The 18,989-nt window shown below is 37.6% G+C and overlaps 1 protein-coding gene across 4 annotated transcripts in view; it reads right to left on the bottom strand.

The window, feature by feature from the left end:
- The window catches only part of LOC124253351 (hippocampus abundant transcript 1 protein-like), a 55,146-nt gene that overhangs the window by 24,097 nt on the left and 12,060 nt on the right, over positions 1-18,989 (bottom strand). The window contains exons 2-3 of one of the 4 annotated variants that reach the window (XM_046687287.1): positions 12,320-12,340; positions 809-900 (exon numbers count right to left, since the gene is read on the bottom strand). The exons of 1 other annotated variant lie outside the window; for it this stretch is intronic. In XM_046687287.1, the coding sequence (XP_046543243.1) occupies positions 809-850 (42 nt within the window). In that variant the 5' untranslated portion in view covers positions 851-900; positions 12,320-12,340. The remainder of the gene's footprint in view (positions 1-808; positions 901-12,319; positions 12,341-18,989) is intronic. 2 more of the 4 variants (XM_046687134.1, XM_046687361.1) reach the window with 2 other exon arrangements.

Consider the following 18,989-nt stretch of genomic DNA (forward strand, 5'->3'; position numbering starts at 1 on the left):
ATTACAGTCCACTTCCTCAAAGTCCTAACAGTCATTTCATCAAGCTGCCGTCACACAATACTCCAATACATTTAAATATCAATCCATCAAAATGTTTCACCAGCAGAGATAGACACAATAGTCAAGAGTGACTTTCTGTTTTCTCCCCAAAACTAGGTCCAGGCTGAAATGAGCTGCAGACAAAAATGGTAGTCTGTCTCACAGTCCTGGAACCACAATATTTTCCCTACTGCCTAGCCCACCCTGCAATGCTAAAGCCCTAAATTAAGCAAGTCTAGATTACTCCAGGTTCAGGTTCAGAATCTCCCAACTCAACTTGTTTTCAATTTAAATGGGTTTATTTGTTACAATCAAAATTATATATATTCAGGGACTAAGCCTTAGTCTTACAAGATGGGTTTGACCGCAGGAGTCTACCCCTTGCTACATTGTTAATTAAAGCCTTTTCTCCTCTCAAGTCAAACCTTTCTTAGATGTCACTGTCGGTTTCAACAACAATTATTTAAAGGTCAGAATCCAAAAGGAAAGGTACCAAGAACCATTAAAACACAGCCCTGAAGCCATCAAAAGTGACCCACATGACAGTGAGGATGACTACACAATGTACAGGCAGAAGCAGTGATATTTATATTGAGCATCCTATATTGGTACACAGGCAGTAATTGGATGATGGGTTAGTAGAACATATTGGGATGCATAACAATGTAACCATTGGTAACTGTAATGCTATCAGGCAGGTTTAGGCGTGCTCAGGAACAGTCTGTACGTGAGATGTTATGAAAGGTTAGTTAAAAGGTCAAGGCTGTACCGTCATGAGGTGTTTCCAGAACATTTTCCTGTTACAACGCATCTGTAGTTTTTATCAAAGCCCTTCTATTTCATGCTGTTCAGGTAAACAAGCTGAAAAATAATACAAAACAAAAATAACTGACAGTAAACAACAACAGCTAAAGCACCACCACCACCACCTTGGTCTTGATTAGTCTTGATCAATAAACAATCATGAAGGGTTAAATCTTTGTTGTGGTCAGTTTAAAAAATATGATGGGCAAAATCACTGATTTTCAGATGAATGAATACATTCTGCCTCAACATGCAAATTTATGGCCATAGTCATTGTAAATATCTCAGTTTCAACAAGACAAACCATTGGTTGATCACATGAGCACCAGTCCATGTGTTCACATTCAGCCACGTCAATGAGTGAGTATTGCTTTAAGGCGCTGTTAGTGTCCAGCAACATCACCACCAGGAACACCTGAAATGGGCTTCACACATTGTGCCCATGTGGGGAATCGAACCTGGATCTTCAGCATGACGAGTGAACATCAGCCATATCAAGCACAGTGACCTCCCATTCCTCTTTGTCATCTCTATGGACAAGGGATGCTGGGGACACGATTTGACCCACAATGACCCAGAATTCCATCAATGACCACACAATTTTGCTGAGAAGATTCACCTCTTTTTAAAAAAAAGATCATTGCTTGGTCATGAAATGACCTCTAAAAAAATATTCCTGCTTAAAATGATAAAATAAAACAAAGCATTCAGAGGAAATAAAATGTTTCAGGGCGTTATCGATTTGTCAATAATCTCTGAAAAGATAAGTAAGAATCAATAAAATGGCCTCTGCCAACATCCATCATTGAATGAACATGATGAAAGTTAAGTTTGCATGCATGGTGAAATGACTTTTCATGGAAACAAGCCCTATCACCCTTTCTTGTCCAAGGTTTGGAAACAAGTACATTGGTTACTTTGTTTGTTTGCAGTACACAGAAATATTCCGAGCTATAAGATTAGAGCGTGTGAATACACTGATTCATGGTATGGCTATAACTAGCACAATGGGACCACTAACTTTAGTTCGTTATAACAGTAGTTTATTATAGTGGTGGTCCGATTAATTGAAATAATCGAAGATTGGTTGCAATGACTAAGCGACCAAGCAATCGATCATGTTTTCTCATAATCGAACACAAACAATTTTGGAACACTGGTTTGCATTAACAACCATTTTCACAAGGTTGGTTTTGTCTGTTACATTTCACAAGCACTACAAGCTCATTCCTTGTCATGATTGAATTATCCATGAAATTTAGGTTCATACCATACTAGTCATCCTTTAAGATGTGAAATTTGTAAATGCATTTTGTGTAATTTGCAAAAAAAAAACGAAAAGAACTACATGTTTTTTTCTATATTTTTGTGCGTTAACAACCATAACCAGGAGAATTTGATAAATGACGCTAACCAATTATTTTTTTCGATGATTGATCGATTGTCATGAACCAATCATCAATTGTGAGATGTTAACCAATGTCCCAACACTAGTTTTTTATACGCTTTTCAACTGAAATATATAGCCATTGACTTGGACCAAAAACACATGCAAATATATCTGTCAGTTCCTTATAAGTGTGTTCATCATCAGTGTATAAAACATAGCCCATCCCACCATCCTTGACGGTCTATTTTTGTGAAGGACGGTCTGTTAAATAAGTAAGGCCATCCTTTGGTCGGGAGAAAATATGAAAAAACAAACTTAACTTGGTTTGAACTTCGCCTCATCTATTATTTTTTCATTGTTTTAGTTTTTGGGACTGGCTGTGTTTGTTCAGGACTGGTCACATTTTGGGACAGCCAGTCCTTGGACAGGCCATATTTCAAAACTATTTTATACACTGTCATCATAAATGTAGTTTACTGAATTTGGGCCAGATGATCCTGTGACCAATATTGTAAGCAATGAACCACATCATGGAGTCCACTATCAACAAGTGACCAAGCCTGGCCATCCAATCCACTGACTCTTCTTACCTGGTACCTGAACTTACCTGGAATCCTCCCTCACAAAACCTCATAGTAACATCACACTGGTAATCTCTGTGCCATGTAAGTCAGAGTGCATCAACATGAAAAACAAAATATCCCCAGAACATGTTTCCCTCTATATTTCCTATCTCCAAGACACTGCACTGTGGGACACGATACAAATAACACCATCACGATCGTGTAATGCAATATGTGCAGGTGTGTGATGAACTCGTGACTGTTTTCTAATTACATTCTTGGTTGTCGATGAAACTTTCAGTTGAACACCTCACAGGTGGTTGCAGGGATTTAGATGAACCATGTTTTAGGACGCTGACAGATTATTATTGAAAATATCCAGAAGATTTTTCAAATAAAAGAATATGTAATATGGTAAATTGAATTTTCCTTTTAAGTTTGATGAGAGGTGTATATTTGTAAAACCATGAAGTATGACAGTTTTATTATGTTGCAAGCTGACTTTTATTGTATTTATCAGTTTGATGGATCAATTAATGTATCCTAATGGCAGGTTTGATTAATAATGTTAGTCATGAGGAAAGTCAGATGGGTTATCTCCCTTTCTGAAGGGTGCATAGAGATCTAAGATGGCTGTGCACAGTGGTAAACTAAGTTTCGAGCATCTCTGTCTAGTTGAACTGTTTATGCCTTTTGGGTTTGTAAATAGGAAAATGGAGTTGTCAGTAGTATTACAAACCATTCAGATTAATATTCATGCATGTAGCATTTACTGTAAAGAATTAAGGTAAATCATGTCTCATGACAAACAATACAGGGTGTGTTTGTACCACAACTGCCAGTGTGCATGATGTCATATTCTTTTGTCATGGTTAACTTAATTATTCTTGAAGTCAAATGTTTTTCACTGTTTATCATGATTGTGTTCTTAAATATGTTCATATAAACCAGATACTTAATAATCATATGGACATAGGACGGAAACAGTTTGGTCATCATGAATGTAGCAACAGCTGGTAGGCCTTAAAATGCATGTTCAGTGTACTAATACAGATTAATATGTCAGATGCTTTGGATTTTTTTAGCTTTGTCTATTCTCCTGTGCCCATCCCCCTGTGTCTCTCCCCAAACAAAATTTCTGAATAAATAGACACAAAAACCTTCACACCTCATGTACAACCAAACCAAAACTGGGACCAAGCAGTAACACCTGTTTCTCAGAACAATCATTACATGGACAGGTGATAACATGCAAAACCTTGACCATTATCAACAGAATGGTTCTTGATCCTACTATTAACCACAAGTTTATGTTGCTCCACTTGTATTGTGTGTCATGGTAACAATATTGCTGACAACAGGTTGAAACATTAATTAGCATCTAGAGGTTCTGTTCCATCCAACATGTCAAACATACATTTCCAACAAGCAACAATTTTCACAAATGCAAGAAAATAAATATGCTGCTACAGTAACCTGCTTCAAGAATACTATTATTACTAAACACACCACACTATATTTTATAACCTTGAAAATCACCAGCCAGCTTCTTTCTATTCAATATGTCCATTGTAAAACAATGCATCACACCTGCTCATGTCACCTGCAAATTGCCTGCCTAAACAGCCTGCTTGTACTGATGCAGGAAGGATGTGTAACAGCTTTCTGCACTACTTGAAGTCACACTATAGCAACAGGCGATCTGATGGCTGAGGCTGACATGTGGCATCAACAGGTACAGTAAAAGCAACATCTGCTGTTTAACACCAGGCCATGCAGCCTGTAGATACAGCTATCTGTATGCAAGAGCAGCTTATTGACACTCACATTAGGCTCATCATTCTGTATGCTGCCAACTGGGCATCCGCCCTAAATAAAGCAAGTCGTTTCCTCTGAATCAGTGAGATAGGGTCCTTTTCAATATAAACAATATTCCTGCAATATTACAGGGAGTGCCAAGATTGGCTTCACACATTTGGGAAATCAATCCCAGCTCTTTAGTATGCTTCAGCTCCTCATGTCCGTGTAACATCATTTATATGGCAATGTCCAGTCCATCAACCTGATTACATACACAGCATCTGCTGTCACTTTCAGACATGTTACGAGAAACATATTATGTTTGTTTTTGCTTTGTTTGCTTGTTTATTTGTTGTTTAATACTACAGTCAGCAATATTCCACCTATATGATGGCAGTCTGTGACCAGTGAGTGAGTGAGTGAGTATGGTATTATGCCGCTTTTAGCAATATTGCAGCAACATCACCGCGGGGGACACCAGAAATGGGCTTCACACATTGTACCCATGTGGGGAATCGAACTCGGGCCTTTGGTGTGACAAGCGAAAGCTTTAACCACTAGGCTACCCCACCGCCCCATTAGGACCAGACAATTGCATGATTGCCATCATGAGCATCAATCTTTGCACTTGGGACATGATGACACGTTTCAACCAAGTCAGCAAGCCTGACCCTCCGATCCTGTTAGTTGTCTCTTACGACGGACACAGTTGCTGAACACCAGTTAAGGGTCTTCAAGGTTCTATTATGGTTCTGAAGTTTGAGTTGGGTTTACAACTAAATCATCATGATCAGCTTAACATGAGATTTGTTTGTTGTTTATACTGCACTCAGCAGTTTTCCAGCAGTCTGTAAAATATTGAGTGTGGACCAGACAATCCATTCACTGACATCATGAGCATCAATCTACACATTTGGGATACGATGACATTTGTCAATGAACACAGCAAAGCCAAATCCTCTTAGTTACCTCTTATGACAACAATTGTTTGTTGGAGACCATTTCTAACAACACTAACTTAACATCACAATTCATTACAGTCATGGCACCAAGATTTTTTGTGTGGAACAGGATTCTGCATTTTAGCACAAAGACCATCAGAACTTCCTTACTTAAACTCTGACTAATAACAGCTTCAGTGCTAAGGTTGCTTGTCACACAGATCTGAAGATTGAAGATTGGAGCTTGATCTGTTGATAGCTTAGACAACAATACAGGGCACTGGGATCAGTGGCACGTCCACACACAGATGACAGTGCACGTTTCTCAGCATCCTGCACAATGATTGTTACAGTCATTTTACCATTCTCTCTAGAGCTATCAATTCCTGGCACACATCATCCACTGGGGAACTCTCAAGGGACAAAGCCTGAATGTGGGAGATGAGCAATTCAATATAACGCTACATGATCATAAAGTCCGATCAAACTGGTATGACAGTTGACATTTTCAGCTGAAGAGATATAAACACACTAATTTGTAAGTCTCAGCATCTCCTTGGAGATCTGGGCGGTAGATCTGGTTACCATGACTGATGACTTCAGGCTACATCTACCTTACTTATATGAAAGTGGAATCAGTGACTGGAAGGAGTTCTGGGCATGATGCCAAATATTAATACACAACCAATATACGAAATAGTTTCCAAATTTTGCCAGCCAGTCGGGATAGATATGCCTCAAAGTTACTAATCCACAAAATAATTCACTAGCCCGAAATTTGAATGTAGAAACTAAGCAAAAGATTACAAAAATAGATGAGAATAAGATATTGTTGACACAGGTTTCAACATTAAGCTGCTAATATGATGAACATCTTTATCAGTCTATAATCTTGATGATTTAAAAGTGTATTTTAACTTAACAAGTCATAGCGAGTGATATGTTTACAAAATGACCCCATGAAATTTCACCTGCCAGTCAGGCCAGTGACTGTGAACATTTACTGGTCCGACTTGATTTTTACTGGCCACAGGCTAGCAGACACAAGAGGACTGTGATCCGTTTGTGAGTTAACTCACTGCAATATTTCAGAAATTCATCACCAGTTAGCAAGAATGAGCTTACTTTCACTAACCATGTTTGACATTAAACAGGGGTGGGAGGTAGGATAAGTGGGCACTTTAACCTCTTTGCTGCTGGAGGCAAAATGATACACCAGTACACTGGAGAATTGTCAGTGAGTTTAGCTTTACACCGCTTTTAGGAATATTCCAGCAACATCAAGGTGGGGGACACCAGAAATGGTCTTCACACATTGTTCCCATGAGGCAAAACGAACCTGGGTCTTTGGCGTGACAAGCGAACACTTTAACCACAAGGCTACCTAATTGCCCCAGTAGAATTGTGAGACGATACAATAAACAATATGGTGTTTTCTTGTAGTGATACTAGATGATACTGGCTAAAATAAATTACTACTCATTTAATGACCCCAACCCCAAATTAGACAGGCTACAAACATGTGGCCATAACTAGTTTTTCTTCTTGGAACCTATTCTGAAATATTTATAGTCAAGAAGGTTCCAAGACATCTGAGGTGAAAATCTGTATCTCAATACACATCACTATATGTACTGTGATATACTCGTATTATGACCAATATATTGTGATACGTATAATATGACCTTGATATATTGTTTCACCACCATAGGCGACTCAAATTGTTTCAGTTCAATATAATGGATGCAATCTGGGACTTAGCCAAAGTGTTTAGTCTGCGTGCATTAGAAATTTGATCACCTCATAAAATACCATATGACAATAAGTAATAAACTGATACCAAGAGCAAAGTTTCCGAAACAGATTGAGAATGTCCAGCCATCTATGAACAACAGATATGGTCAACTAATTTCACGCACACTGGGTAAAAGTTAAAAGGCCATGAAAAACACTTCAGTACATCAAGCTTTATTCTGTTTACATGAAAATAGGGTTTAGCACAGACTTGTCAGAACCAATTTCTAGCAGGATCTACCTCATCAGATCCACTCAGCTGCTGATCCTCTGGCCAGTAGAAACTGTAGAGGGTCTGTAATGGTATTATTTGATGTCAGTGGCCAGAGGGCCTGGTTGACCTACTGACCAAATTGAACCGAAAAAGCATGAATTTGTTACCGCTATCATCAAGAACAGGTTCAACACAAGACACATAAAAAAATTCCTACAGCAACTGACCCTAAGCCCAATTTTACAGGAAACAGGTACTCTTAAAAACATATATGTGCATTTAAAGGAGTAAGTGAGTGAGTAAGTTTCGTTTTGCACTGCTTTTAGCAATATTCCAGCAATATCACAGTGGGAGACACCAGAAATGGGCTTCACACATGTACCCATGGGGGGATTCGAACCTGGGTCTTCGGCGTGACGAGCGAACGCTTTAACCACTGGGCTACCCCACTGCCCCTTACGTGTGTTTCAGTCACAGTCCACATACTACTGATGAATGAGATACTTTACATATAGATAAGATTTTTGTCCCTAATGCCACTGTTTTTCAGGGGGCATTTTCTTTCAGAAATCACGTAGCCCAACTAACCAGTAGATGATATTTTAAATCTGACCCTTCTTTAGAAAAGACAAATCGACACTTACACATCTACATCATTACAAGTTCTACAATACTAAAACCCCAGCCAAGGCAATGTTTTAAGTGACTACATACATAAATTTGAAATGTAAAAAATCAGTGATGACAACAGATGTTCATGAAAAATGTAGGCATATCCAGCTCAATTAGTTATCCCTCACAATACTGGCTCCCAAATTACAGTCATACTAACAGTATGTCAGCAGGAAATAGTCAACAGTTATCACCTACATATCACAGTATTATAGATCCGGCGTGTAACAGAGGCTTCTACTCTTGGGTCAAAGGGTATGACCAGGACACAATTAGAGGCCAGTGTGTACTAGAGGCCCAGCCTCCAACAGAGGAGTGAGTGAAATTGTTTAGTTTTACACTGCTTTAAGCAATATTCCAGCAAATCTCATGCTAATACAATGTTAATTTACAAGAGATATTATGAAAACATCTATCTAATTATAAACCATGGCAAAAAAATATATATATATCCTCAGTTTTCATGATAAACTTGTTGCAGTGAAATTCTATATTTCAGAGCATTTTCTAATTCCGAACATCGATTCTCCCAATCTGAAACCCAGATCTGTCAGTGTCAGCCCTGCCAGGTCCTCCGTCAGCTGGTCGGAGATGTCAGTCACAGGTGACAGGACATGGCGTCTTCATCAGCGCCAATCTGGTTGTCCCCACAGCAATAGAACTCATCCAAATCAATAGACAACGGAACATGGTAACAAGCTAGACCGGCAGAGTCCACACGGAACCAGCCGACATTCCTTGGACTTAATCACATCGTGTTTGGTCGAAATCTGCCTATTGTGACAGTAAAATTCCATGATTCGTCAGCTGCTAACTGGAGTGAAATGGTTTGGATGAACCTGTTTCTGTTGAGATTTGGGTCACCTCATAACAAACCTTGTAATGCCATGACTATATCAGGTGTGGTATTCTTGTTGAATGAAAACGAGAGTGAGTGAGAGAAAATTTGTTTGAATTGTAGGTTCAATAGGCATGATAGTTGTTGGGTAATAATCAGTGATAATACTGTTAAACAACAGCATACATATAATTATAGTATTATTAACATGATATAAGCAAACTTTCTTTTTTAAGGATAAGACAAATTCAAATGATTTTCTTCAGTCGACTAATCAAAGGTAATACGTTTAATATTGACAGAACCTACATATCTTATTTTCTGTCTTTGTCATGTGTATAGACTATCATATAGTCTCTCAAGCAAACATATTTACAGAAAAAAAACGGTACATAAATAATAATCATATAATATAAGGAAAAGGAGCCCAGAAACTTTCTTCATTTTCTGATCAAGACTCGCCACATAAGCTAGAATAGCATGCACTTTCTTCGATATATTTGTTTAAGGTCTGTATGACAGACTATCATGTTTATTGTGATGCACATGAGAAACAACTTAAAGAACCATAATACACTTTATAATTGACAAGGTTAGAAAGCATGGAGCAAGGGCGATAACTCTATACATAGCTATTTAAGATAAAGATAACAATTTTCAAACTCATTTTTGATCATGACCAGTAACATAACTGTGTTACAGTTCTTGTCTCTAACTTAAATAGCTTTTGATAAAACTTATTCCATATTTCACACAGTTCGTACTAAGTTGCAATGCATGCAACAAGGGCCATAACACTGATAAAAACTACAATCCAAGACCCCAGATTTTGAACTTATATAAGATTGTGACCAGTCCCATGAGGCTGTAAAATTTCAGTTGTCCTACTCAGGTACTTTGGGTTTTTTAAGAACCCGTCCCCAGTGAGAAGCAAACAGACAACATACCTCCATTCTAGCATCCCCCAACACACTTTGTGGCTACCGATCAAAATGTACTCATCTTGTCCTTGATTAAACATACAAGATGTACAGAATAAACTTGAGTCTGACAAAACATATTACTGTTAAATCTATGTGCATGCATGATATATGCTGATACACATGCGATAGATTATCAAATTTCAGGTACTTATACCATCACTATTAACACATGCCATAATTATAATACTTATACATATATTCACATATGTCTTTGTGCTTGAATATTCCTTTGCACACATGTAAAACAATACTGCTTATGAAATGATGCAGTTGGAGGAATACCTGAATAAATATATTATAAGACCATGAATATGACAATCATATTACTCCAGGAGAAAGTGAGTTTAGTTTTACGCCCGCATTCAGTAATATTCCAGCTATATGGCGGAGGTCTGTAAATAATCGAGTCTGGAACAGACAATTCAGTTATCAACAGCATGAGCATCGATCCGCGCAATTGGGAACCGATGATATGTGTCAACCAAATCTGCAAGCCTGACTACCCGATCCTGTTAGTCGCCTCTAACGACAAGCATAGGTTACTCAAGGTTCATCCTAACCCGGATCTTCACGGGGGTCCAGGAGAAAGTAGTGATCTAAACTGAACAGGTACAAAACTGGATCTATGGTCAATGAGTTGGGTTTTACACTGATTATAATGTATGAACATATTAAACCAGTTCTCGTTGACTTATTGGAAGAAAGCTCAATATTGAAATAGATGAATGAAGTTGACCACACTGGTGAAACCAACATTATGAGTTGTGTGCCAACAGATCCAGCACATCTCACGTGGCTAAGGGAAGTAACTCTGCACAGATCTGCATACTGTACCCCACGAGGCACCAGTTGGAGTTTACAGCACAAAATCAAGGGAGGAATAACTTCCTTTCCCAACCAGGGATATATTACTCCACTTTTGATAGAAATGTTTTACCTTTTCAATCATGCACAAAAATATTTTCAGGATGATGATGATGATGATGTTCTTGATGACAACAATAATGATACTAACATAAGTGTCTATTTAAATACTATTGAACATTGCAGCTTGAGTACATATTGACAACCTATTCTTCCAGAAGACATGATATAGGGGTATACAGTATGTAAAAAATACATGCCTGTTAGTAGATGCTAGGGAGAGGTATATGGGAGCTTGTGTTACAAAAAACACATACTATGTATACTGTATGATAGTGAGTGAAGTTGTATACAACTATTAGCAATATTCCTGCAGTATTACTGATCACAACACAACAATGTACATGTATAATGAATGAATAGAACCCTGAATTTCCGTATGATGAAAAAACCATTTAACCATCCTTATTATGACCTACGATTATCATGATCATAAAACTTAATGACACTAAAAATAAAAAAAATGGCTCTGTTCCCAAATTCAAAGTAGAATTGAGAATTGCAAACAAAACATTTTCTATCCAACATTATTTCCACAAATCAGAATGGCCCATTTGAAACAATAATCAGTGAAAGTGGTTCAGTGCATGAGCTTCATGTCAACTTCATAAGACCCACTCCCAGGAACATGTATGGTGGCTGGGTGAGTGAGCATTCCAAGCTGTGGGCAAACCAACTAATCATTCCCTACAAGGAACAGTCCTACCAAAGTAAACTTTCACACAGTGCAGAAAAATGCTGACAAGTCCACATTAATCGTGGAAATAGCAACAAAAACATAATACCTCGCTACTGAAACAGTAATTTGCTATTTCCACGATTAATGTGGACTTTTCTGCGTTTTTCTGCACAGTGGGAAAGTTTTCTTTGGTAGGCCTGAGGACACTGTGCATCCCGTTACAACTGGGTGTCCCAATACAGCCAATCAGCATCAACCTACGTGCTTGCAAATAACATACAGTGTCACATTTCTATATTTCATCACTTCTTCGGTTGGCACCATACAACATTGCCAGGGCGAAATTTTATCATGCCTTGTCAGACACTTAATCACGAATAAAGTGCAAAATATTCAGATTTTAAAGTTTGAATTTCATATTACACAAAGTGTAATGTACATAATATCAATAAATAAGGAAGGGTCAAAATGATACTGACAAAGGCTGAATCATAAATTATGTCTAATGACTTTCTGTTAATTCTAGCCCAAATATTAAACTTCTGATAGACTTGTTGAAAATGAAGACCAAACTGGGTTTTGGCAGACTGGTATGTACTATACTGCAAGACACGTATCCAGATACACCCATGGCACCTATGTATTGGTACACCCACCCTCCAAGCAACCCTCACTTACACTCATGGCTTCACTCGAATCCTAAAACAGAAATACACAACATGTGAAACAAACAACTCTCAGAAACCAAGGCAACAAGCAGTATTACGTAACTCAAGAATAATGAATAAACAACACACACCAAAACACAGTTTGTCTTATCAATTTTTTTTGCCTAATGACATAATGCATTTAGGATATTCACTGCTGTTTAGCCAATGTTCTAGATGTGCTGACTCAGTATATTAACCAACAGCATGTTGTATTAATACACATGATATAAGATGTAACTTAAGTCAAGCTTCAAGTGAAAGAAAATCCACTGCCTTACTTATTTTCCTTGATTTATTTATTGTGACATTTTCATTTGTTCAATGTTTGATTTTTGTTGGTTGTTAATCCATTCACTCGGCATTATTCCAGCTATATGATAGCAATTGTTAATACGATAGCGTACTTTAATTACTTAAATCTGGACCTCAGTGAATGGGATACTGACATGCATTAACCAAGTTAGTGACCCTAAACACACAAAACTGTCATGCAAATCATGGAAAATCAACCCAAATGTTAGCAATGTAAGAAACTGAACATGAATCTCAAACTCAAAGACCCTAGTCATTAACATTATTTGAGGGGCCCCGATCCCCAAACCATGGCAACAGATGTCAGTGACTATAGGGACCTCTAGTTTGCACCACTTTAGGACAAGCCTACCACACTGAATGAGTCAGTGTGGCATTCAGCAATATTCCAGCAACATCACGATGGTTTGGACACCAGAATACCCATGTGGAGAATCAAACCCAGGTCTTTGGCATGACAAGCAACTGCTTTAACCACTAGGCTACTTCACTACTCCCAACCCTACAATAACACTGAACTAACCATATCAGGCATGAAAAGTCATATCACCCTTCACTGAAATCCACATTTAGGAACCAATGTGGCCAAGCGATCCACATTTGATCCATGATTCATAACTGCTTGTATGTAATATATATTTCAAGAATGTTTATTGTCCTAAAAGTTAAGTTTCCATTTGGAATTGAAACATTTGAAAATACTTAATGATAACTTTGCAAAAATAACTTTGAAATAATCGGTTCAGTTCCCCAAATAAGTAAATTATATGTAAAATATGAATTAGGATTTGAGGAATCAAAAGACAAAAAGGCTGAACACAGTTCCCTTCAAAGCAACACCAGGAACAAAGCCAATCCATTAACAGGTAGATGCACAAACAGCCACAGGGTAAGATAAACACATACACTACATACAGGGGCTGGAAGATAAAGTGTAATAATTTTAACAAATGTCAATGCTGATTGGTCAGTTGGAGCTATATGACATCACATCGCTTCATTGTTGACAACAATATATCATACATCATACTTTCATCCATCACAAATGGATAACCATGACTGCGTCATCAAAACAATTGGTTTAATCTCAGCAATTAACGGTTGACATTTCATCTTTCTTCATTTCCTTATACTTAAAAAGGGGAATAAATAATACATGAAATAACATCAGAATCAAATATTGTACAACCTTCAAGAAAGAATCTTCTCCTTTGTTCATGCCTAACACTATCACTTCATCATTTCAATCAGGACAGAAGAACAGTGATTCCTTGTACTTCCTTCGTTATTTTCTAAGTATCCCACAAGCCTCACTATCTCATTACACAAGGGCTTCATGAGTCCTGCTCAAACCATTGTTGTCCTCGTGTTCTGACTCTCCATGCTTAGAATAATGGAGAATGTTGTAACGACGATGACATCATTGATTTACAGGGTACACCCAGATTTGTGCGCTTTGCGAGCACGGCAAGCTGATTACAAGCACTGAAACATACACCACATGAATACACTTTCAAATATTTATTCAAAGTGCATTACGCCTCCACTTATTTCTGGATGACATTTGGATATGTATGTAACTTAATTCCACCTAGAAAAGATGGATTACATTAATTATGAAGTAATATTGCTTAAAATACCTCTTTACTTCAGAAATCATTATCATGATTATACATCATATGTTATCTTGACATTACTAAATACCCAGGGATTTCACAAATTATACGAGGACCTTTTCAAAACTTAATATCAAATATTGATATAATATCAAACAGTCTTCTATATCATTACCAATTTTGACAAAAATTCTCCAGGATATTGTGGATGGAAATCAATGCTGTACAAAATGTTTTAAATGCAATAGTTTTAGTATAGCCAGTTGAAGTTTTGAGATTTCTGAACATCGTCAGTGTCCACTGTTACGGCACAGTTTATTTACTGGCACACCTAGCATGGGTTTATGCAGATCGTACAATCACAGATCCACAATAACATGCACTGCTCATCACACATCTGCACTAGTTTTACTGATCGCATATCACAGATCTACACAGACTTACCAAAATTAACACTGAATTTTGGAATCCAGTGAACTATTTTATGTGAAATTTTATACCTACAGTCATAAACTTGCAAATGGGCACAGGAAGTAAACTGATGTCAAATGTTTGACACTTCCTTGTCTTCAACACCACTGTTTCCCTAAGCTGACCTTGAGTGTTTTCAAGGTTCAGTGAAATCTGCCATGTCCAAATGAAGACCTATCAACAAGCCTGGTGCATGTCACACATCAACACATCTTGCATAACACTGGCCATTGTTTCTAGCTAATTCATCATAAGAATATCTAACTAGCTCGAGGCAAGGTGATTCTGACACTGGAGACAGTCATGGTTTAATTACTTAGGTGTAAGAGGAAAGGCACATCCCAGGTTAGGTGTGATTTACACAGGAAATTGTCTATGATGTCTAATGACAATTTTCCAAAATAAGTAATCATGAATAATTATCAGTTTCAGAATATAACAGCAATAAAATGTACAATGATAGTTTGTTGATAACACATTAAGAGGCATGGAATATCAAGAGTGAGTCAGCTTATACAGCTGAATAGTGATATTACATGTAGTGAATTTTTATCATGTTGAATCAACAGTTGGTAAAATATGGCTTTCACATTAAGTTTCTACTTTCTAGACCTGTGAAGGTCCGGGTTAGAGTGAGTGAGTGAGTTTAGTTTTATGCCGCACTCAGCAATATTCCAGCTATATGGCGGCGGTCTGTAAATAATCGAATCTAGACCACACAATCCAGTGATCAACAGCATGAGCATCGATCTGCGCAATTGGGTCCGGGTCAGAATATTGATCTTCAGTAACCCTTGCTTGTCGTAAGAGGTGACTAACGGGATCAGGTGGTCAGGCTCGCTGGCTTGGTTGACACATGTCATCGGTTCCCAATTGCACAGAGTTTAGTTTTACGCCGCACTCAGCAATATTCCAGCTATATGGCAGCGTTCTGGAAATAATCGAGTATGGACCAGACAAACCAGTGATAAACGGCATGAGCATCAATCTGCGCAATTGGGAAACTATGATATGTGTCAACCAGGTCTGCAAGCCTGACCACCCGATCCCGTTAGTCGCCTCTTACAAGCATGGGTTACTGAAGATCAATATTCTAACCCCGACCCTCATGGGTAAAAATCACTTAATAGTACAGGATCATGAGAACATTTGGAAACCAACAGAACCTTGATTGAACAACAATCCCTATCATGACTGATGACACCCCCTCAATATCCGACACTTGAAATGTCACCTTACATCAAGGACGTCCATCAATATGCTATTCCTAGTCAACAATCATGACGTCTAAGATTTGAAACCCGAGATACTAAGCTGACATGCCCTGCAAAAATACCTTTAACTATAATGGCAGATATACAACAGATGCCTTTATGTACATGATGAAAGTAACATAAAAAATGACCAAGTACAATAACCATAAACCTAAAATGACAAGAAGACAAAGTCATCAATATCCCCCGAAATGGCAAAATACTCTTCATGATTATGTCTATGAGTTATGATTATGTCAAATATTTAGGTGTGTATATAGCAAAGTGGAAGGAGAGTATTGAAAGGTTTTTAAAGCTCTGCTCCAGAGAGGAGCACTATCACCAATTTTAGTTTTAGTCAAACTTGTTGCCATGGAAATGCCAAAAATATCTTATTCAGAATTCCAAAACTACCAAAAGGCACCAGTACACCACCAGATGTATCTATGTGCCAAGTTTGGTGAAGAAATAGTGAACGGTTTTAGAGTTCTGCTCCGGAAAAGAGCACTACCACTAATTTCAGTCTAAGTCAAACTTGTTGCCATGGAAACGCCAAAAATATTTTATTCAGAATTCCAAAACTACCAAAAGGCACCAGAAAACCACCAGATCTATCTATGTGCCAAGTTTGGTGAAGAAATATTGAACGGTTTTAGAGTTCTGCTCTGGAAAAGAGCACTACCACTAATTTCAGTCTAAGTCAAACTTGTTGCCATGGAAACGCCAAAAATATTTTATTCAGAATTCCAAAACTACCAAAAGGCACCAGTACACCACCGGATCTATCCATGTGCCTAGTTTGGTGAAGAAATATTTAATGGTGTGCACAGACGGACGGACACACGGATGGAGTCCATTTGAATACCCCCCACAAAACGTGTTGCGGTGGATAATTAACAGTTGCAGATGATGTGAATACGTATGGGTCAAATAACATTTTGATAGTGAGTGAGTGAGTGAGTGAGTGAGTGAGTGAGTGAGTGAGTGAGTGAGTGAGTGAGTGAGTGAGTGAGTGAGTGAGTGAGTGAGTGAGTGAGTGAGTGAGTGAGTGAGTGAGTGAGTGAGTTGAGTGAGTGATTGGAGTGATGGCGATAAGCAAGTTGGGACAAAAAGTTGTTTTAACAACTTTACTTGCGATCATAGATTCAAATAGCTATTATTGGTTTGTATTACATGGGGATAAGCGCAGTAGTCATCGGTACATTTTCACTGCAAACAGACTAAAATTCCCTTGCAGATATAGTTGTAATCCATGAATGAATATGTTATCAACCACCAGCAATGTGAAATATATCAATTTATTTCTGATTTTTTTTTTATTATTACTCAAAGTTACTTCTCCAATATTTATTGATAATCAATCAATATTTGTTTTTTGATTATCGATGTCTGTGATCTATATTGATAGCCGGCCTTTTAGTAGATGAAAGAGTCTCACAAGTTTTTCTCCAACAACATTTCAATACAAAAATAACCTGAAATCTAAACTTGAGTGTTAACTCTTTGTCCTGTTCCAGTTTTTAAGTATTTTAAGTTTCATTTCTATATAACCGGCCACAACTGTAGTTGGGATACTCTGATACACAGCGCCATGTGTTCCAATACATGGTATAGATTTATTGAACCTTCATTATACACTGTCACACTTAGACACATACTATATATCTACACAAGAAAAGGCAACACCTGATCTGCTTACAAGCAACACAAAGAAGGACAGTAGGTACAAGCAGTGATGCTATTGGACAGACAACTGATTGGGAAATACACATATGGTGGTCATGGTGAAGCATGATTGTTTCTCAATATCCACACACGATTGACACTCTGTGCCAAGGTATTGGAACAAAGCTACTACTGATTAATATATCACAATGATTTAACAAAAGGCGGTAGCTGACAATAAGCTCAATGATCAATAGTTAATTTGCATAACAGAAATTGTTTTTAAAATATGTGTCAATAAATTAGGAATATTTCACTTACATTTGGACTTAGGTGATGTGATCTAAGTATATAAAATTCTTCTCATAGAAAGGTTAGCAGGTTTCTTAACCTTCTTAACAATATTTCTTCAGCCATTGTAAACATGACACTACAAGTGACTACTATGGCAGTGTGCAGTATTATCAGTATTATCGGTATATCAGTTCATCAAGGTTCATTCTTTCCACAGTACGGATCACAATATCCTTTTTGAGTGCTTGGCTAATCAGGTAATTTCAAATGGCAACTTTTATCATGTGTTTCATGTTATACACTTGCCAAAACAAATTTGAAATGTTTCCGTAATTTTAAAATGCAAGCCCGCGAAGATAAGAAGTGAATTCTGAGTTAACTCCCTTAGGTGTATTCCTACACTTCCGTCAACAAAATCAAGGTCTCAAAGAAGGTGGTGTGATTGGTGGCAGGGATTGGGATAGAGAACTTTGACAATGGGCCATTTTCATGATTATTAGCCATTTCTGAATTTAGAATGGGCCACTTCAAAATTTTTATTCTAATGTGCAAAATGGCCCATGGCTTTCCCAATCCCTGTGGTGGTTGTCATCATCATCTTATTTTGTTTTATATATGAACTTCAATTCATGTAATGATGTTTCTGTTTGTATCTGAATTCAAAATTTGGAATTATACAATATATTGTGATACTTATCTGCCTTGAACCTTTAATACCCATCCCTAACTCTGACTTACTATAGTAAAATTAGTATATGTACTTGTTCCAGGGTTTTACATGACGCGTGATTCCTGCGTATTCGACGCAACAATTTTGTAAACGACTCTCAAAATATTATCATATGAGTCAAGCTTGACGCAAGTTTTATGGGTGACCCTCACAACTCAGTTCAATAAAATCGATTTGATAAGCAAAAAAATGATATTGTCAGATTATTCCAGAGAACTCAGAGGAGACAGTAATCCTGGACGTTTGAATTGAACAATGCTGTAGTTTCATTTGGTGGTGTGACATACATTTACATAC

Source organism: Haliotis rubra, unplaced genomic scaffold (genome assembly GCF_003918875.1).
Source record: "Haliotis rubra isolate DU_JTF1 unplaced genomic scaffold, ASM391887v1 Scf10, whole genome shotgun sequence".
Classification (NCBI taxonomy): domain Eukaryota; kingdom Metazoa; phylum Mollusca; class Gastropoda; order Lepetellida; family Haliotidae; genus Haliotis; species Haliotis rubra.